The 23,104-nt window shown below is 33.0% G+C and overlaps 2 protein-coding genes across 2 annotated transcripts; both read right to left on the bottom strand.

Moving 5' to 3' along the window:
* Positions 926-5,481, bottom strand: LOC18603161 (ethylene receptor 2). Its single transcript, XM_007034976.2, has 3 exons — positions 4,903-5,481; positions 2,509-4,395; positions 926-2,061 (listed from the first exon to the last, which is right to left on the bottom strand). The coding sequence occupies exons 2-3, from the start codon at positions 4,252-4,254 to the stop codon at positions 1,519-1,521; spliced, it is 2,289 nt and encodes a 762-aa protein (XP_007035038.2). The 5' UTR covers positions 4,255-4,395; positions 4,903-5,481; the 3' UTR covers positions 926-1,518.
* Positions 21,217-22,391, bottom strand: LOC18603159 (transcriptional regulator SUPERMAN). The gene has a single exon (XM_007034974.2). The coding sequence runs from the start codon at positions 22,182-22,184 to the stop codon at positions 21,636-21,638; it is 549 nt and encodes a 182-aa protein (XP_007035036.1). The 5' UTR covers positions 22,185-22,391; the 3' UTR covers positions 21,217-21,635.

Raw genomic sequence — 23,104 nt, 5'->3', positions numbered from 1 at the left:
ATAATACTTAATATATTTTTCCCAATCTGGGGTTGGGGTTCGTATGATAAGACAGCGGTCCACGTGGTGTGATTTTATTGAAACAGAAGGGGAGAAGAGAAATATATATAAAGAACGAAGAACCTAAGTCTATATACGTACTCGGGTTCATGCATGAACTTGAAAGCAAAGAAACAACAGCAAAAGCTAATAGTCTAAATTGACCCATACTCTCCCATCATATCCTTTCCCACTTTCTCAACGCAACCAGTATTTGGAAAAAGGCACATGAATTCATATCTTGTGAATTAAATTTTGTCTGCAATATCATGGGTGTGCCATTCTTTTTTCTTCCAAACCTAATAAAAAATATTTCTTCCAAGTCTTCACATCCTGTTCAAGAACTGAATGGAGGGAATGTGAACAGCGGGCTCACTTTATGTCAGCTAAGAAAATCCGTAAAACAATGTAAAACCTCGTTTGAAAGGATTGCAGGTTCATGGATTGGATAGAAGGACGAATTCCAGTCATTGTTCATAGGTTTTTCCTGAATGAAATAATTGCTGGGTTTTAATATGGTCCGCAGATGGGTGAGCTGCAAGGGTATTGCCATTGCCATCCTGGTACGAAAGCACTGGTGGGAAGACCACACGCCGTGAACCAACATAAACTGAATATTTTCGCATGGTCGATCATTCCATTGCATGCTTCTACCATTTATATTTTTCTTAACCCTAACCCGAGGGAGAGAAGAGAATGAAGAATATGGTCTTTGCTGAACTTGTTATATCCCTTGGGATTTCAAGCTTTGACCGTTTCTTAAGGTATAAATCTTCCAAGAATGTCAGCTTTGACAATTATCATGTTGAGTAGCCGGTTTGTACTAAGATCAAAGAGGAAATTGAACATAACACTGACACTCAACACAAGACTTGTTAGGCTAGGCTATAGCAGATTGCAAGTAGACATCATGTTCAACTGAAATTTCAATTATGACAGAAGGCAGAACTAGCACGGCACAAGGCAGGCTGATGAACAACTTTCTACAAATACAACTTCTGCGAAATGTTTCACCTAGAGATTTTGAATTGTCTATGAACCATTTCTTTCCAAATGGCACAGAATAAACTGCCTTACAATTGCCAAGTTGTATCTATACTATAGCACTCTAAGTATGTTCCCAAATTGCTGTACCAACTGAATTCGAACCTGCAATAACTTTATCTAGCTAGTTTTGCACTGTGCATGTAATCTATTTTATTAGAATGATGTGTTGAAGAGAATTCTAGTAAACTAATGATTAGATCTGAAACTATCTATGCAATTGCACAAGAGCTTGAGCACATCAAGGGGGGAAAAGGTGAAGGAGCTAACTTTGTATACCATTTTGACTGTGAAGGTTGTGTGTGTAACATCTCTATGCAGGAAGCACGTAGGGGAATTGAAGGGGCCAAAAGATGTTTTCTTAGTCTATGGAAACCCCAAATTGATTTGAAAGATTCAAGGCCGCCAGAGTTCTGCAACTTAAAGCAGGTCTCATCACACAACTTTGTTTGCCTGCGTCAGGACTTTTCGAAGCTCAATGGCAATTTCTTGTAATAGCACTGGTTTTCGAATAACTCCATTCATTCCAATCTGCGAACATCTTTCCCAGACATCCTCATCACCACTAGCAGTCATGGCAACAATCAATGGCCAACTTCGACTTCGGTACTTACGAATTCTCAGTGCAACTTCATATCCATCCAACTCAGGCATCTGAAGCTCCAAAATAACAATCTGAAAAGGAGATGAGGCTGTCCCAATAGCACTAAGGCATTCAAATCCAGATGACACAGCAGAAACAGTGCATCCCAACTTCTCAAGAAGCTTTCGAGTCACAGCACGGTTCACATCATCAATATCAGCTAGTAAAACTTGCAAGCCCCTGAAAAGAGAGTTGGAACGTGGCTGGTCTGAAGATTCTCCGGACTCAGTCATTGTTATGGTGATGGATGGTCGGACTTGAAACCGAATAACAAGTGCCATGCTTTGAGCAGAACCTTGAGGATTTTGTACTACCCAGATATTCCCATGCATCAGCTGCAAATTTTTTTGAGATCATCAGAAATAAATTAATCAAAAAGTAGTATTAAAAAAATATTATTATCATAGGGGTATAGCCTCTTTTACTGCATCACAATTAAAAATTTCAGCTTGCACTAATCACTTGCAGAAAAAATCAACACTTCTCGCTTAGCCACTTCCTTAAAGAAACTATCAAGCATCCAAGTGGAAAACTCTAATATGGTTTCAGAATATATCCAAGCATCCAAAGCCTTAGCCATATATAGGGAACAGCGAGCATGACATGCCATACATGCAATTAACTAATAATAGAAAACCAGATGCAGGACGTTTCATCAGCAACTTATCAGATGATAAAAACTCTTTATCCTACTTAATGCCCTATCATGTTGCAGATTTTATATGTTCTTAATACTCTATTACTCTCTTTCTCTCTCAGCAGAAAAAATTTACCATTTTTACCTGCACTAGCTTTTGGCAAATGCTGAAGCTCAAGCGTTCCTCAGCTCCATGGCTGTGGTATCTTCTCCCACTGTGCTGTACGTCCAACGTTGAGCAGCCCTCTGATTGAGAATCGCTTTCAATCCTAATTTCAAACCTGATATGTACATCTGCATCAGAAGAGCTTTGCCTCCAGGCTGCCCGTCTCTGATCATTCCGTTCCTGACTACCATTCTCTGAAAACACCCGAAGTGTTACAGTTCCCCCTCCATTATTGCCATCCAAGAGACTCCCAACCATATGCAGTATCACCTGAAAAACTCTCCTTTCATCACCGAAAACAAGATCAGGCAAGGACTTCTCAACCTCAATTGAAAAACCAAATCCCCTATAAACACACAAGCACTTGGCAAGGCAAGCAGCTTCTTTTATCATGGAATGTAATCGGAGAGATCTCCTATCCAATGGGGATCTTCCACTATCCATTGTTGAAATATCCATCACATCATTTATCAAAGTTGATAGGACATTGCTGGTCTTCATCATCGCATCAACAATAATGCGCTGATCATTATTCAAATTTCCATCCTGCATCACGGAAAGCAAGCCTAAAATCGAGTGCATAGGCCTCCTCATTCCATCACTCATTACCTTCTGAAATGCATTTCTAGCCTGGCTTGCCCTCATAGCATTCTGCCTTGCCAGCTGTAATGCCCGATTTTGCTCAACCAACTTGTCCCTCATGAGTTGGGATTCTTCAAGAACTGCAGCATGAGAAAGTGCAACAGCAACCTGATCAGCAACCACTTTAACTATCTCTAGCTCCTGGTTGCTCCATGATCTATGTTGTTCACTTGGAAGAAGACAAACCAAGATAGCATAGCATGTCTGAACTAGCTCAGGAGTTCCCCCTTTAAAATTGGATACACGAAGCATTGGCATCCGAATTGCAGCCACTGGTCCTGGCTCACCATACTCTCCATTGCTTGCAGTAGCAAGTGCTGAGTCTGGCTTGAGGATATTCACTCCATCACTCCCTTTAATCCTTACAACATCTGGATCAGTAATGGGAATGGTAAAATTAAATGAATAGTTCCTTCCTTTGAGTTCATGAGTCAGATTCATTTCTGTCTTAATCTCATTAGGCATCCAAACAGCACAATTTTGCAAACCTAATGTCTTGGACAATTCAACCATTGTTGTGTACAAAATGTTATGCCTATCCAATGATTTACGAATTTCTTGAGTGAGCATGCGGACATGCAATCCAGTCTCCTTCTGTTTCATTATAATACCAACTTCCCGCCCAAGGTCCCAAGCCTTTTTCTTCAACATAAATTCTCTCACCTTCACTTTGAGAAGCAAAGGAATGAGCGTGATAAGCGTAATAGCAGTGGCACATGAGACCAAAGCAGTGAGAATCTTGAACACAGTGAGAGCCAACATAAGTTGAAAAGGATGGGGGCCATAGGTCCACCCATTTAGCAAATGGGTCAATCCACATAGGACAATGAAGGCGATGAACTGAAAGAGGACCCATTTGAATGGCACGTTTGAGCAGCTAACAAAGTAAAGCAGCTCAATAGGGATCGAAAAATATGCCACAGCAATCAAGAAATCACTCACTCTTTGAGTCTCTAAGATGCTCTCAATGCTCCAAAAACTTCCCTCATCATCACAATTACACCTCGGAAAGCCATTATCTGCCGTTGATACCGATATGAGAAGTGAAGAAATCAACAGCCCAGGAGCTAATGCTTTTAACATTGCATCCAAACGGACTGCTACCCTTTTTCAATCCATTTATTGATAAACCATTTCAGTTATTTCTAAACACTTAACGCCTCTATCTGAAACACAGCTCACCTGAGCTACAAACTTAGAATTCCAAGCTTCAATTCTCATTGCCTGTAATAGAAAGACGACTCAATACTGTCGAAAAATATTAAAAACCCACCAAAATATTAGATTTAATAGCATTGAATTAAGATCTAAAACACTGTACATCCCAGAATTAGTAAACTTAATTAATTTTGGTTGGTCAAAATAATTTAGCCCAAAAATCTTATCTGATTTTTATTAGCTTATATAATATGAATTATCAAATAGTACAGTAACAAAAGAACACGACATTTTCTTCACTCAAAAGAAATACAATTTTTTATAGCTTATATAACCCAAAAAAAAGGAAAAAGGAATAAGCTTTCGAAGGGCAGCCCCCACAAAAACAAAACAAAACAAAAAAACTTAAAAACAATATAACCCAGAAACCAAAAAAAAAAAAAAAACCTTAACACCAGTATAAGCAACAGAAACCAACCCATTTCTTCTGACTGATAATCCCAGAAATGCAGCCTCAAAATATGCCAAAAAAGAAAACCCGGAAATTTAAAAACCAAAAAAGGAAAAACTTACCTGAAACTCGAAGCCAGGACAAGGACCACCTTCAGATCTTTTGAGTTTCTACCACATGCAAAGCCAGAGACATATCTTCGACGACTCCAAGTAGAAGTTTTTCACATTCCAATTCAATCACTCGCCGTTCATTTGACAGGTTCAAAGCACCAAAACGAAAGAAGAAAAAACGAAAACAAAAGATATGGTTTTTTTATTCCAAAAGCTTCCGGGGTATTTTCCTTCTTTTTTGTTTTTTTCAACCGCTGAAACAAAAACCAAACCAGGAGGCGGTGAAGCTAACAACAATAACACAAACAAGAATAAGAAGAAGCGGCTAGAACAAGGTGGTTTTTGAGTTTTATGTCTGGTCTGGTCGACTGGGGTCCCCTTCTTTTTTCCTTCTTCAAAGCTTTCCTTTATATAGCAAACAATCTGGTTTTCTTTTTGTTTAATATTTGTTTTTTCCTCTAAATTCTCTTTCAAATTTCAAACAAAAGCAGAGAAGCACACCCCAAAAAACTCAAAAACCGAAAAACAGTTTTCTCAGAAGAAATGAGAGAGAGAGAGAGAGAGGTTTTAAGAGGAAAAGGAAAAGGGGTATGTATATATGTAAGTTAGCGCCGTTGTTTTTGTAAGAAGCTGAAAAAATTAAAAAAAGGAAGAGAGAGACAAGGCGAAGAAGAGAGGGAAAAGCCTGGGACCCACCTTCTTACATGAAGAGAACTTGGACGCTCTTTCGAACCAAAACGTCCTCGTCACACCCCAAAAGATTTGTTTTATTTCTCTCTCTCTCTCTCCCCCCCCTCCCACCCCCCCACCCCGAGGCTTTACNTTTCCTTTCCTTTTTTTTTTTTTTTTTTTTGTTGCTAATTTTAGTACTTTATATTTCTCTTTTATCATTTTCTTGCAATTCAATCTAAGCTTCCCAATCCAAACCTATTTTCATTTTCCCTTTTATTGGTTGTTTGGTGCCACGATAGTCTTTTCTTTCATTTTCAACTTACGGCGCGTGGGATATCGGTCCTTTTACAATGTTGATGGAAAATGCAACATGTTTCAAATCCTCAAGCCTTGTTTGGGCGCACTCATTATTGGGATTTTTTTTTTTTAACTTGCCATCCATGCCATCTTATCTCCATCCACCATGTTTTAATCATATAGTAGTAGATATGTCATACTTCAATTTTACTGTTTATTTCTAAAAATGACCCTATTTAGTCTCTTAATTTCATCTACCATAAATATATTTTGTGTTAAAAATACGTCTTATCGGATGTGAACAAATACATCCATATCAATAACTGTATTCATTCTTAATATATTATGATTAAACGAATGTAATCTTACATGTAAGATAATTTCATAAACAATTATAATTCATTCTTATTATATTATGATGTTATTTTATATTCACAAATTCTTCCATCGTTGTGGCAAAGCGCATAGGAAAGCAAAAATGACAACTATTGCAATTATATATATATATATATATATCATTTATATGACCCTATATATCTCTATAATATTTTTATAACTGAATTGTCATTACGTCAAGTGATGTGTTGCTCTAAAATGAAGATAAAAAGGGTTTGAACTTAATAAATAAATTAAATATCTCAAATTATTAGATTTACCATCTCTATGACTACCATCATCTTGTTCATTCAAATTATTACATGTTTAGGTTATACAAATTTGATAATATTGTGAATAAATGTAATTCTTTGTACAGTTAATGACAACATTCATCAATCTCAAAGAAACATTCCTTAAAAATACTAACAAGAATTACAATAATTGTAGTTAGTAAACATTTCAATGACCTGCTAGACAAACAAGGCATAACATAATTAGGCACACGGTATACACTGCAGCATAGATTTTTTAGAAAGAGAAAAAGGAGAGTGTTTCCTACGCGCTTTTAAGGGAGTGGTCCTTCTTGTGATTAGTGATCGTATTAGAATAGTATATTGTTAATTACGCCTTAAACTTTTTTGATTTAGGAACTTAATCCAATTGCTATCCAATTCCTAATAAGTAATCAAGCTGTCATCTAATTTTTCATGTTTTCTTATAAAGTCAAGGCTACTTACCTTGATTTTGATTTATCTCGATTTTAATATTTTTATAAAAGTTTCATATTAATAAAGAGTTTAATATATTTTTATAAGAATTTGTATTTTTAATTTAAAAAATATGTTTATTAAATAAAAAAAATTTCTTATTTATAAATCAAGATTCATTTCATTTGTTACTAATGTCAGATTCGTGACATTAAAATAACTCAATACAATTTGAATTTAATGTTTAAAAATTTTAAAAAATGGGTCTATATCTTTTCCTATTTTTGGTTATAATTTAATTGACAATTTGTGCTACTCGAGACCACTTGGTTTCATAAATTTGGAACCAAGACAGTTCCTTGTAAAAAATGAAAAGAAAAACAATAATTTAATATAAGATTTGGATTAGAAGTTAAATGAATACTTAATTTTTGTTTTCTAGGTTCCATTTTTGTCTTCTTTTATAGAAATTTGATCCTTGTGAGATCAAGGGACGCTTGAGAAAAATTGATATCGCAAAAGTTGACATATTCTACCAGCATATAAAAGACTAACTAATAGTCAAATTTTCATCTTATAAAGGAATGTTCTTCTTCTGAATTTTATTTTCCTCTAAAAGACAGGATAAGAGGAATTTTTTTTCCATATCTACATTTGAGTCATTCATTGCGTGAATTAACAAGGTTAGCAATTTATGGACGCATTCAATGCACATTAAGTTTCAACATTTTGTAGATTTTTCTTTTTGACAAAAAAAAAAAAAGAAACTGACTATCAAAATTCTCAATCAAACTTTCAACTAAATTCGTTAAGTTCAAAACTTGAGCAAAGACGATTTTGATTACTCAAATCATTAATCAAACAATTCAACTGTAACAAAAATTAAGTTGGATCAGAAATTATGTACAATTTTATTACGTGTGTGTGTGTGTGTGTGTGTGTGTGGGCACATCCACACCTAACCTACTACTGAGTGGATTAAATATGGTATGAATTTTGATAAATGTTCAAGGAAAAAAATATCAAAGTTGGGACCTTCTTGATTATTAGAGTAGTGCATTGACCATATAAAGACAGCGCTTCTTGATCAAAAGAAAGAATGGTCAATAACCAAATACTTTTGATAAATTTTAAAGTAATAATAAATGATTTTTTAAACGAATTTGAATGTTAAAAATAATATACGTGGAGTATTGGGCTTAATTCATTTATATTTTGATTGAAAATCATGAAATTATTTCAGGTATTAGAGGGTTACATACTTACATTTAACTGTTCATTAACATTTGATTATTAAAAACTAAAAGTATTGAATAGTTTAAGTTTAAATTAATATAAAAATAAAATTTAGTATTAAAAAATATTATTTATAATCTGGTTCAAGTAATGAGAATTTTAACATTACTACTCGAACCTATATAAGGTAGTAGTTTTACTACTCAAATTCAATTATGTGATATTTTAATCTTATTTAATTATATAAAAAAATGCAAGTCACCTGATTATAAAGTATTTATTACATTCTTAATTATAGTTAACTATTGATTAAAATTTGACTGTTAAAAATTAAACCTATTAAAAAAACTAATTTCACCTTACATGCAAACAATTAAAGCAATTAAATGTGTGGTGAGGGCGAATTTAGTCATTTAAATAAAACCCATTATTTGCGAATTTGTACAAAAGTCATGTTCGGTTTTGAAAAATATTGTAAAAATTCTTATCTTCAGAGTAAGCGTGGCCTTAAAATTCCATACCAAATCGTACGGAGGCCGAGTAAGTCAAGTCTAACTTTTTTCCACAATGCGTACGGTCAAGATTGGTGGAAAATACCCAACTCTCCTTCGATAAGCAAAACCAACAGTAACGTGGAGCACGTGATCACCGACCCGAAGGAGGAGGACGACGCTTCCAGCTCACGCGCGGGTGGATTGGTTTTATTTTTTTCATTATTATCTGAGTGTTTTTTCGGGAGTATTAAAAATGGTGAACCGCACGGGACGGTGATGGTCCAGCAAGATCCAGCCATTCTATATAAGGAAAAATCATGATCCAAAGAGATTTTGACTGGCATCTTTTACTTAAAATAGAAAACAAATATAGAAATGAGCAGAAAAAGAGGGAAAAAGTTTTAATGTGCTCACAAAATATAAAGGGAATTCCCTCTCCTTCTCACTTTAGGTCTGTTTGGCATTTCTGTTGGTTATTTAAAAAAATAATAATTGCAAAAAAATCTTAAAAAGTGTTTTTGTAATTACTAGAACCACTTTTAAATATCAAATAATCAAAATTATTGAATTATTTAAAATAAAAAATTTATTGCATTAAAAAAATAGTGAGGATATAATTATTTAATTTTTAATTCAAAGTAATTTTAAAATTTTAAAAGAATCTAAATAATATTTTACGTGTACGTATTTAAAATTAAATTTCGTAATAATTTTTTTGAGTACGTCTTTATAATTATTATTAAATAATACAAGAAAATAATTATTTTTTATTTTTCAACATCACGTCTTTTTCATACATTTTAACTCTTTATCCTATTTATTCAGAGTAATATCAAAGTTTTCCACATTAATTTTTTGCAACACTTTTCAAACGCAGATTTTTCAACCGCAACAGCAATTCCAATTCCAATTCCAATTCCAACACTAGCTTTTTCCAAAAGCACTTGTCTTTTTTGATCTTTTCATTCCCTTTCAGCCATTAATTTAAGTTTTAGTGGAACTTGCTGTTCATTTTAGCTTTTGAACCTTTGGGTTGAGGTTGTTTATTTTTTTTGGGATTTTTCTCTTGTTTTTAGTGTAAATTATAGGTGGGCAAATTTTGATACGATACTTATTTATTATATTCATAGCGATTTTTTTTTCAAAAAATTTTTAAATGTAAAATTAAAATTTTAAACTTGATAAGGTTAATCAATTAATATAATAGTTATTATTGAATGTTAAATAAATATGTTGTGCAATTCAAAAGCTTCGGCTGCCAATCTACAAAACAATAATTCATGCTTCTAACGTAAACTTTTGAGACACTTAGTCCCTTATTTGTCTTTTTAAATCATTTTGTCACTCTTTTAATTTTAATAGATCTTTAAATTTCTCAAAGTTATAATTAGAATTTTAAAATTCTAACCACACAAATAATTTCAAATCCTCATGGTTTAAATTATATCCACACAAAGAATCTAGATTTTAGATTCACAAATAGACCACTGGATTTAATTTCATGCATATGGATTTTTTTCTCATTTCTTTCATGATTAACATTTGACTTTAAACATCAATCCTATTTGAATAAAAGAACAAATTATTATAATTAAAAAGTCTATAAAAAGACAAAGTAAATTAACCATGATATTTCAACGTTATATTAATTCATTGAATCACTCTCCTACTTTTATCGCGATATCGTAAATTTTTTGATTAAATAACTTATGAAGATAAAAGTAATTCAATTAATTACCCTAAATAAGAAGTCAAAATGTTAAAAAGTAAATCCCTGTTTTTATTATTTACATACAATTCTCAATTAGAACAATAGAAAAGCAGTATTGAAATGATCACATGTTGAATTTACGAGGTTGAAATAAAGAGAGGAAGCTTTGATGATTTTTACTGGTTAAACAAACATAGTCCATCTCCTTTTCTTTTTTCTTTTACGTCACCATTGGCAAGCTCAGCATTATTAGTTATGACAAAATTTTAATACTTAGCAACAGTTTATGAAAATAACCCGACTAGTCAAATATTTCAACACATTATTTTTTTTTTGTGGCAAATTCCATTATGTTGAAAATGATGGGATTTCCTTTAAAAAGAAGATTGAACACTTTCCTTCTCAGCTAAAAGAAGAAAAAGGTTCAATTTTTTTTTGTTTTTTTACCCAAAAAAATTGCTTTTTAAAGCAAACGTGCTTTAAAGAATAAACCAAGTAAAGTGATTCTTTTATTATATTTTATTTTATGTTCTGAGATTGAATTTTTCTTTTTCTTTTAAAGATGGTAATAATTACCTTAATTGAGATAAGGACATGAATAGGTGAAGAAAAATTAATTTATTTTCCCCATGTGAACATGCATAAACGTGTACCTAAATGTTTGCCTTCATTTATATAACTCATGGCAGGCAGGCTATCGAAATATTCAAAAGCCAACATGTGCGCATTTTTCACGTGATTTATTCGTATTTGATCCAAAAAAAAAAAACTCTTAGTCCTTTTGTTGGGTTTCCAATTTTCCTTCGGGTATTCATTCTATTTCAATAGTTTTTTTTAATTGACTTTTATTATCACTATTTTTCCTTTATTATATTTCTTGCTTTAGGTTTGAGTAAAAAGAAAAATATGTTCCTCATAAATATATATATACATATATTTAGCTACTTTATCTTTGCATAATAATGTTTTGTAATTAATCATTTAGATCAGATCAATTTTGATTAGAGGATCTCATGATCTATAGATGTAATACTTATGTATTGCTCATTTGTTTATGTAAATCATGTATACCAAGGTTTAAATGGGTGTTATATATAATTAATTTTCTAGTGAGTAAGACTAGCATAACATAAAATAAAAAAAGCAAGATTTTTTTATAAAAGGTGGGACGACAAAATATTATTTACTGCAATAGGTGTCTACAAAGTGGAACAACCAAACAAGCCATAAATCTAAAGCATCTTTTACATTTTAGTCTAATTGAAGATTTTACCTAATTCTATCAAATGCCCCCCAATCGCATTGCCCCATTGCAATTAAAACATGCAAAGAGAATTCCGTTCGAAATTAACCTAAAACATGGAAAACAATTTTCATAGAGAATGAATTCTTTGACAAAGGCATTTTCTTTTCTTTTTCTCTCATCTTGCTTTGATTTTTTTGATCATAAAAGTCCTTTTGGCTTAGTGCAATCAAAGATAAGTTTCATTAGCATACGGTATTAGTAAGTGGCATTTGGATATGCGTGATTAGACATGAAAAAGAATGCTTAGAAGTTAGAATTGTGATCCATTGATGCTTTGGAATTAATGGGTTTTATTTAGTCAAAAAAGTAAGATAATAAATACCTTGGGGAACCCCCAAAATAAAGGAAGATAAATGCAATGTACCGGGGATGAGCATTAACATTGATAATAACATGACCCAAATGAAGGGGATGATGATAGCTAGATACTTGATGATTAGAGCCTACAAATCAATTTTCTCCTTGGTCTAATCAATACAAAAGGGAAGTTGTGCAATGAATTATGATTCAAAATTTCTCTTTAATCTAATTCTAAGCATGTAAAATTGGTTTAAGATTGTTGTATACATGCATTAATGACTTGGTCTAATCATATTTTTAAATTGTCAACGAAAATGAAGTTAGGTCGTGACTCAGTCATTTTATGAAAATATTTCTAATCCTTACAACGGGTTTTTAGGAAAATATTAATCATTTGTTGCCTAAATTCTTTTTAATATTAATATTTTTCATTTTAGTGGTGTAAAAAGTATTGATAAATATTATTCACCTTGTTCTATCGATATATATTTTTTGATACAAAAAAAAATATAAAAGAATTCGAAAAGATTCAAAGCAAAAAATATTAAAAAAAATTTAAAGTGCTTGTCTATTTTGAAATACTAAAATCAAAACATCACATAAACAAGCTATATAGAGAAAGAAGATCGTTAACAATATAAAAGGTAAAGTTGGGGGGTAGGTTAAAACGAGGAATATTGTGTACACAAACTAAGCATCATCATCATCTTTACAACCTATAAAAACAAGGGCATCACTTTGGTATTCCCAAAAGAGGGAGGACAAAAGAAAAGCAGAAGAAAATTCATGCACCTAGTGACACATTATCTTAATCATTTATTTTCTTTTCTTGGAAATTACTCTGACCACAAAAGCTAATGTATTTTGTCATTTGAATTTCTGTCTTCTAGATGTTAATTTGTTATTAGTCACCTATCCTTTTTCTCTATCTAACACAAAGGTGGACACACCCACAAACCTAATTATTACTTGCCTAATCTCATTGGAGACAGTTCTTCATAGCCACATGCTTTATATTAATCCATTTGTTTATTTTTCTTTAATTAGCTAGAGTCAAAGTTTAAAGTTAATGTCTTAATTATTTCTTAAAAGACTGTGTTAAAACTGTGTCAATTGATGATTATAAGCTTAAAAAATCCAAATTTGGATTAACGGGTTTTTGTCTGTTCATTTATTTTTTTAAATGGAAGAGCTGATAATATTTCTCTTTCAATCCTATCACCTTTATTTTTCAAAAAAACCAAAAAAAAAAAAAAAGGAACTCTATCACCTTTTGGGCAAAGCAAAGGAGAGAACAAAGGAAATGAAGTTCATTATCGTCCTAGATCGAACTTCTTGTCCTTTGTCTCTTGCAAAACTGGGGGAGAAACCACCCCTTGTTTTTGACTTTCAAATAGCCGTCACGTTTAACTTCTATATGGCGGAAAATTGACTTTGAGATATATATTTCTTTCATTCTGTTTTTCTCATTTAAAAATTCAACTAAAAGGGGAAAAATTATTGAAATGCTATAAACAAGTTTCTTTTCTGTAATTGACCTTTATGCTCTCCACGACAAGCCATTCTACCGTCCCATAAATATTGAATCATGTATCAAGCTATATCGAAAGTGTCAAGTGCAAAATTATTGATTTCTTTTCGATCATATATCGAGAGCAATTAATAATATAATATGATAGATAGATTAATAACAATAAAAACTCCTTGCATTAGAGATTTTAACGTTATTTTGTAGTAATTTCTCTTTCTTTTATCTATTATGTTAAGTATGTTAATTATTATTGATTTTTTTTTCTTCATCCATAAAATTAAAATTCTTGGTACCTTTCAAAATAAAATAATCCTTGCAAAATTTGGTTACAAAATACTCATAAGCTTCAAATTAATTTTTCTCTTCCTTCATTTTTGTTCAAAATATACTAAAAAACATTGATGAAAGAATTTGAATTTTAATTAATTAAGATAAAACAGATATAATATGATCTTTTTTGAAGGGGATATTAAATACTGAATGAATCTCATCAATTAATGTTTTTTATTTAACAATTTTATTTTATCTAATTTACTAAAAGCAGGATTTTGGTGCCCCTTAATGTATAAGTTCTCTCTAAAACAATTTCAAGGGGTGAAAAATTAGCATTATGATTTTGGAGATTATAGAAACAGAAGCCACCCCTCATCAGTCATCACATGTCACTTTACTATCAAAACATTTTAAAATTCCAAAATTAAACTGTTTGTTGCCTCTTTGAAAGCTAAAAAAAAGGAAAGAAAAATAAAAACATAGAAGATGTGGTAAACCGTTGTAGGCCAAAGATATTACACGAAAAAAGGAATAAAATAGGAAAAAGAAAAGGTGGAGAGAGTGGTAAAAATTCCAACCCAAATGCTGCTTCAAAGTCTGCCATCAAATTGTCAAATCTTAGTAGATGTCCCCTTTGACAAAAAGAATTGGTAATTAGCTTGGTCATGAGCCCTAGCATTGCAAGTGGGCGGCACCAAGCCTTTGGTCGGAGACGAAGCTTCAAATGTCTCAACATTTTGATTATCACCGTCAAGGATTGGGTCCCTCTTAAGTTTATCATCTGCTCAATAATTAATTAATTACTTTCCATGTATTTTATAATTTAAAAAATCCATCCGACTTCGTTTTCAAATCATGGGCTTTGTCACATAATTCCTTCCTTCCCCTCTCGTGGATAGCAGCCTTGTCATTTGTTTCCTAGTCATCACTTTCCCCATTCATTGTTGTGCTAATCCTTTTTGCTTGTAATTTTAAGTGTGAGAAAATGGGTTTAGGATTGCACAACACCTGTTTGTGCTTTACCTAATCCAATCCAAGTGCATTTGCTGCCTATGGTGGCCTCTTCAATCAACAATATTTGAACCAACTTATATGCGGTGAAGAGTCAACGTTATTTATAAATAGTTTCAGCTTTACTCTGTGACCCGACGACTTTGAAACATTAATATTCATTGAAAGATTTAATTTTCCATTGAAGATTATTTTTAATGCCATGAATTCTTGACTACCCTTTTCTTTTAAAAAATAAAAATTAAAATCCAGCACAAGCAAGAAATTCATGACAAAATTAAGATTAAGATAATAATGAAATAATGATGAGAGTTAATTAGTAACGACGAAATTAAACAATCGAGTGATAAAAAAACTTCATTCATATTATTTTTCAAATCTTACTTATAACAGTGATATCAGAAATGGTAGATACTGAATATCTTTTAAAATAATATTTTTAAAGTTATGAATTGTTGTGATTTTCTTTTAGTGTTTTCTTTTCTACCGAATCAAAAGAATGTTCAAAGCAATTTGAACATTCTAAGTATTTCAAGAGAAAATTGTACACTCACAAGTTTGCACACTCATGCAATGCAAGGCACAATTGTCCTCGTCATCTTCCTTTTGGATCAAGTTCAGTGAAGAAAACTGGAGGTGCTGTAGAATCAAATGATGGGTGTTGACCCTTAAATATACATCAATCAATTGACTCGAAGGTTTGTTTGGTATAGTGTTAGTGCTTCTTCCACGGTAGCCTTTTTATGATTATCCTCAAAAACACCTTTTAAATATCAAATAACCAAAAAAACTTGTTTATATTTTTTAATTATTAAAATTACCATTTTAATATTTTTTAAATTAAAAAAAATTCAAATTTTATATTTTAGACAAAAAAAATCATACACCAACTATTGAACTAAATATTCAAATGCTACCACTTTAATTATTTAAATATTTTAAAATTAAAAAATTATGTTAATGCATTTAAAAATAATAATAAAAATATAATGAGAATATCACAACAGTTTGCAATAATTTCTCACATTTAATTGTTTTCAAAATATTCTCAATCCAAATTTTTTTTTTCAACCCCAACAATTATACCGAAACTAAATGTCCCTGTGTGAACAAACCCAAATCTCGGGAAAATTCACCAAGTACCCAACAAGTGGGCCTAGGCTGATGAAATTGTAGGGGTAGAGAAAAGAGGGAATCTGCCTTGGTACTTTTTTCACTGTGTTCTCAAATGCAAGAGATGGACTATATTGCAAGGAAGATGAATCATACAGAGTAAAAGATTTTAAAAATAAAAAGAGAGCGAGAAAAACAAGTGAAATTCCTTTTACTAGACAGTTCCCAATCTTCTTAACTACTTATTTTTAGTAAATGTGAAGTGAAAGTTATGCTCTGTTCCATCAAGACTACTGTTAAGGGAAGGTTCATGAACATCAAATCCCCAAAAGAAAATTAGCTTACTGGCCTTGGGGTTAAGGCCATCGACTAGTAGGCCACGTTCGGTGCACAAAGAAAATGTTCAATCACTCTTTTTCTTTTGGCAATCAAATCACATTTTTTCGTTGAGAGCATCTGTTTATCCACGAATTTTCATTTACAAATCCCTGCTTCCGAAATTCCAAAATACAAATTGTTTTAACTTTATAAGTTATATAACTTCTTTCTTTACTCAAATTGGATTGTGGGCATGCAAGGGCAGCGATCAAGTCTCCTTTCACCATCCTCGATTGATTGATCCTCCTCTTACAGAACAATAAAACAAGATGGACATGTTTTAACTTCAATGGTTTTTTGGATTTTAAGGCAGGAAGTAACAATAATTTGATGGGCTGGTAGGAGGAGGGAGCCCTGTCAACTGTGGATAAAGAGGTAAACAGAGGAATTGGAAAAACGAAAAATACCATAAGACAATTTGCCATTACATCAACAGATATTTGTGGGGATTAAAAACCAAAGTCTTATCCATGTCGTTTACTTTGAATTACATGGAAGGTGCCATGCATATTTGCTATGATGGTTTGTTCAATTATTTTCATTTAATTAGCCGTCAGATGAGACTTGTAAATTAAATTATCATATGTTTTGTGAGAGGAGGTATCATAATGAAACTTAAAAGACATAATATTTTAAAAAAACTTTTAAACTATTAAGAAATATTATGTCCAATGCTTAGTAAAACAATTAATAAGTAAATTATTTGACAAAAACAAAGACATTATTTTTTTTTTTACTTTCTAGATAAGAGAATAATGTATCAATTAACGAGTTAAATATTTGGTGCAAGAAAATGATGATTGATTTTCATATGTTTTAAGAAAAATTGGTGTCCAAAGAAAAAGGTGAAGAACCCTTTGATACATGTATATAGAGAATTCAAATTCCTGTGGGCTAGGCGGCTAGCTGACAGGGGAGGGGACGGCTTGCGTTATTGGAAATACTTGTATCTCACTGCAAAACAAAGTATGGGAAAGGGAAATTGCTTCATTGGTTGTGGACAAAATATAATTGAGGTAGGGAAAGTCAAGATCACGCTAAGAAAAGAAACCCCCCTCCCTCTTCTTCTTCTTCATCTTCTTCTTGTTATTACCTTCCATGTGCTGTTGTGGATGGTACATGCTCTGTTTTTTTTTTGGGCAAAAGCTGGTGGAGGGGTCCCCTGCACAATAGCACATGCCCAAACATCGCCCACATGCTTATATACACACCCCATGTGTCTCAGGGAAAAGGGGTCAAATCCTTGCCCTCCCACGCCCCTCACCAACGATGCCTTGTGCCAACATTTTCTGCTCCTTTTTAAAGGGTTTGCTCTGCTGCTGCTTAACCATTTTGTTTTCTTTTGCTTTCTGCTGATATCAAAATCTTAATTTACAAATGCTGAAAAATCTCTTAGTAGTTATCCAAATGTGAGACATTAAATCTTTACCTTTAAAGTTTATATTTAATTAGTAATTATAATTATAATTAGGACGCGGGAGGAGCAAACCATGTGATACATTTATTGAAGAAGAAGTCAAGAATTACATTCTATTGAACTTACAATATAATGTAATCTTAAGCTTTGATAGCCGTAATACCAAATACAACATGATTGGCTATAAAAATTTAGCCCAATACCATGAACAAAACACCTTTTAAGTGCTTTATACGTACAACAAATTGATATGAGAATGTGAAGGCAGGATATTGCCCACGGAATGTCTAAGCACGATCTTTGAATAAAAGGGCGTTTGGGGTGTGCTTTAGAAAGTCAATTGTTGGGGGGGAGGCATTCTTGTCCTTTGACATCTTTCTGCTACTGCTTTCTTCTGCTTTTTCGCTGTAAGGCTATGAAATTTAGGTGCCCGTGGTTAGCAACAAATCATAACTAATACTCCAATGAGATTTCCTTGTTTAACATTGGAGGTACTATTGCCTGTCCATATTCGCTGCCGACAGAACACGTTTGATCTAATCTTGCCTGAGAAAATCTTTGAAGTTGTAGATGACATTTGCAGACGGTATGAAAATGGTTTATAATCTGGTGGGAGTTTCACTCTTCATTAAAAAAAAATTGTGCTGCTGAGCTAAATTGACATGGTTCTCTTCGTCCAAGCTTATGGATTTGGTGTCATAGAAAGACTGCTGGATGTCCAGAGAAGCTTTTCTCTAACCCTTTCAAATTGGATAGAGGGCCGTGCGGTAAATGCATTTCCTTTTTCTCTCTTAATTAATCACTAGAGTTACTGCTCAGATTTTAATGCTGAACTCTCTTTTAAAGGAGATGACATGCAGTTATTGCTCCGTTACCTTGTGTTTCAGGGTAGGCACCAAGCAGGTTCCGGCCATCAGTCATCTCTAACAAGAAAAGAGGGGCCAATTAAAAGCCAGCCAATGTAGCTTCATTGCCCAGGACCTAACAGGCACTTATTATTAATAGGCACATGCTTTTCATGGTTTGTTGAAACTTTGCAATTCAACCAAATTGCTGGACCCTCCTTTGTTTTAGCTTTGCAATCATCAAATCTGATCAAATGAAGGGCAGCGGATTGGGCTACATTGGGCCAACAAGTGCTAAAGCAGGCAGTAAAAACTGATGGTCCATATATATGCATCTCCAAATCCACCTATTCATCTCTTACAGCCTAACAGGAGACACCCTTGTCCTAGAGAAGAGTATTTCGGGCCAGTAATTCTGTTGTGGCCCAAAAGAGATGAGAAAAAAACAAAAAAAAAAAAAAGAAAGAGGAAGAAAAATCAAAACAACGAAAATTCTTTGTGGCTGATATTGTTATTGTCCTTTTCAACAAATTTCTGCTGTTTGTCAGATACGTTGGGATCGAATATGATCTTTGCTTTCAATATGCAACCAATAGGGCTTTAAGGAAATCCTTGATGGGGATTTCGAAAGTGGTAAATAATTACAGATGCTTGATAGATGAATCAATATTTATATCAAATTACGTGTAAATTCATAGGAAATGATTGAATTATTATATTTATATCTCACATTTTTATCCAATTTCTCTGGATCTCTTGGTATGGTAAATTAATTGGTTTTTCATTCGAAATTTTAAATGTGGATCATGCATGTTAGGTAAGTGGAGAAGATTGCAAAATAGTTACATAGGCTCATGAGTGAAACATTCCATTACGTGACTTTTACGACAATACTATCATAAAAAAATAGTTATATTATTTTAAAATTTGATTTAAATTGAGTCGATTTATATTCAAGTTCTTACATTGAAGATACACGTGTTAAGATAATTAGGTTCAATTTGGAGATTATATATGCACATTTCCCTGCAACTATATGTGAATGACTGATTAGAGAAGGCAGATCTCTTGAGCAACCTTGCAAATGTAATTGCACAACATGGTGCCTAAGAAATAAGACTCTAGTGCCTACACCAATTTATATCGCTCATTACTAACTCTTTTCAAAAAGCCAACTGAAGTGATAAAAAATGAATTCTTTAAATATTTGGTTAACTAATTTGTAAATACATTTTTTTTATTCAAAGAGTTGATTTCCAATTTTTTACTTTTGTAATTTAAAATGGACTTAAATGATATTGTTCTCATTAGTGGCAGTGGTATAGACTTCTTAAATGTCAATATATCTTTCCTGCAATCCAAAGACAAGATTTCAAGTTCAAGTTATGACTTATATATCCTCCACAGATCGAAGAAAAAAATGATAATTCACTAAATAATGGTTCCATGCCATTGCATGCATTCGAATGGAAGTGGTTCCAAAAAAAAAAAAAAAACTGGTTCATCACTCACCCTAGGTAGAGCAAGTTGGTATTATAGGAATCCAGTGAAGAAGATTAAATGTACTAAAGCTATGTAATTCTCTAGGCTTCATAGAATTATATGCATAGCTATATATAAAGTGGAAAGTATACCATTTCCACGGTTGACTATTGCAACAAGTATGCCTTCTTGGCAATTCTTTCACATGTCTGTCACTCTCTGCATTTGCAAACCTGAACGAGTAAATTTCGAAGAGACTGCAGTTAACTCGAGGATCATTGTTGATGGTCATCATACTTGGGAATTATTTGACCAGATGGGGAAAATACTTATTGAATGAGCAATCTCTCCCTCTATATAATTAAAGGTATGTATAATATTCCCGGCAAATAGACCTTTGCATCAACTTAATTAACTAGGCACAGTCCACCGAACATTTTAAGGAAGCTGTCTGCATAGATAGCTATATTATATATATGAAGGTAATCTTAACTCATGTTGATTCATTGTTCAAATTTGCACTAAGCTTAGCTAAAAATATTGATGTTTCCTATATATAATTCATTTGAAAGATTAACTGCGTTCCTAATGCTAATTAATACCAATGATATAATGTGTTAAGGTTAAAAATTGCTACGAACTTCATTGAATAATCAGGTTCTATGACTAGACAAGAATTCCTAATTCTAATTAAGGATTACTTATAATTAGTTTTTAAGTACCTCTATATAGGACTAGAGCCACATATGACAAAAAGAAAACTCATCTAACATTTCTATAAATAAACTTCACATGCATGTCAAAGAACCCTAGGGTAACTTACATAGTCTCTAGATACATTAACAATAGTAGTACCATAGAATTGGAAGAAAAAAACATCAATGTCATCCCTCAATTCAATCATTTTCACTGTTGATGCTACCCTAAAAGAAATGATCTTAAGAATTAGATGTAAAGCCAAACTAACGTGGTATCATCCTGCTTAATTTTATGGGGACTGTATAATAAATTATATTTGTCAAACTAATTAATTAATGTCGAGCCTCAAGTGGAAAACTACATTAAAATTGAGGAAGAAGAAACATGAAGGCAGATGCTGAGTTATATGTTGCCTGATCAGATTCAAAAGGGAAGGAATTTAAGGAAGAAGAAATGAAAACATGCATGTTTATCTTAAATTAATATTCATTTACAATCTGAAACATACACTTAAATAAATGGAATTTTTAATAAATTAAAAATAAAAGAAAACTTTTGCTTGATTTCTACTTAAAAACACCAAATAATACACTTACCCTCAGAGAGCATTGACTATATGTGCTTCATTCAGCGGATGCTTCCATCGTTCATCTTTCAATTAATTCCAGAAAAATTAAGAATCCCTCTTCTTTTCTTCGTCGATCCAATATCAATGAACGTCCTAAAGGGAAGAATCTAACAAATAATGTTTTCTCTGCTGAAAAAAAACCCTTAAGAAAATCCCTTTGCCCTATGAAACAGTAGCTAACTAAATATTTCTCCACTGTACAATAAAATTCCTTTAACACTAGAATTAATACACGGTTCGGGATAGAACACAGTATACTGTGTACTATGGATGGTGACCGAGTCGAAGCTCCAAATCCACTTCATCTTCTTTTATAATTCCCCTCCTCACTTCACGATCATCTACATGCGTAGGGCCAATTTGTAGGCTCAAATTTGCACCCAAAAGCTCTTCATTCATGCTCAGAGATTGCGACCTGGCAGGGACAAGAAAATCACTTTCATAGTAACCATATGGGAGTGTAGGGCTAGACACTGGTGGCTGAAGATACATGTGATAGTTCCGTTGAGCCTCCAAAACCGGGTAATACTTTGGCGGTTCGGTCGAAATTGGTGGCAGATATCCAGGGTTCATGTAGTCCTCATTCATTGGCTCACTTGGGACCGAAGAACTCGTTGGTTGCTTGGCCTTGGCTCGATCTTTGCGATGTATGTTCATGTGTCCCCCTAAGGCCTGAGCGTTGGTGAAGCCTCGCTTGCAAAAAGTACACTCGTAGGAACGTTTGGTGGTTGCAGCCGTGTCGCCCTTGACTCGATCAACCCGATCGTTTTCTTCACTTGAAGCATCCGAGCTTCCTTGTTTCCCTGATTCCATTCCCAACCAAAATTTATAGAAACTCTTCTACCTAAAGTTTGGTATTGGCTTAGGATATGGAGATGGCTACGCTCCCAGGAAGAGAGAGAAAATGGTATGGTATTAAAGAAGGGTTATATAGAGCGGAAAAAGATAAGAAGAAGGAACATAGAGACAATTAGAAGACATTGGCTTTGTCATTGCATTTTCTTGGTATTTGTATTTAGGGGGAGAGACTAGGTTTTGGCGTTTGCATACGGACTTTTCCTTTCAGTCGGCTTTAAGATGGATCCATCTTTAGTAAACTATTTAGTATATAATTAACTCTCCCTGATCACACCCTCACAAACAGACACTTTGATTTGGTTGTGAACTTCTGATTTGTGCTCATGTTCCTTTCAGCGAGGTTTTCTCAACGCGGTACCTCTTCCCTTGGGACTTAACCTAAATACCATGAACTTGTATATTTTTTATTATTAAGTTGCAAATAGAAAGTGAAAGATTCCATGAGGATACATATATATATATATTGTATTCTAATTTTTGAGGAAAATTTGATCATTAATTGCCCCATCTTGACATGCAAATATATTTTGCATACAATATTTCTAGTTCACGAGTGGGAGATATTCTAAATTTCAATGGAATGATCCTCATCTTAATTTATATGTGAATGCAAATCCCTCACAATAGGGAGGAGAAAGGATGATAATGAAAGACATATGTAATCAAACCGCGTCGTTCAAGCATCTTTGACATTATTTTCCAATAGCTAGGTTTGAAAGGTAAGCCAAAAATCAAAGTTTCTAAAATTTGTTTCTCCCCCCCAACAACTCCCTATAGTAAGGAAAATGGACTTTCAATTCAACATCACCCCGTTTGTTTCCCCTATTTAGACTTCCTTGCTGAAGGGGAAAGAGATCATGTGACATATTTTCATA

This window comes from Theobroma cacao, chromosome 4, assembly GCF_000208745.1.
Source record: "Theobroma cacao cultivar B97-61/B2 chromosome 4, Criollo_cocoa_genome_V2, whole genome shotgun sequence".
NCBI classification, from domain to species: domain Eukaryota; kingdom Viridiplantae; phylum Streptophyta; class Magnoliopsida; order Malvales; family Malvaceae; genus Theobroma; species Theobroma cacao.
The sequence above is the reverse complement of the archived record's forward strand: the minus strand, read 5'-3'. Positions and strand labels throughout refer to the sequence as shown.

Excerpts from the sequence above, each read along its gene's own strand:
- LOC18603161 (XM_007034976.2), bottom strand. The coding sequence starts at position 4,254 with ATGTTAAAAGCATTAGCTCCTGGGCTGTTGATTTCTTCACTTCTCATA. Across the intron at positions 2,062-2,508 it reads TTTGCCAAAAGCTAGTGCAG|CTGATGCATGGGAATATCTG; the intron begins GTAAAAATGGTA and ends AAAAATTTGCAG.
- LOC18603159 (XM_007034974.2), bottom strand. The coding sequence starts at position 22,184 with ATGGAATCAGGGAAACAAGGAAGCTCGGATGCTTCAAGTGAAGAAAAC.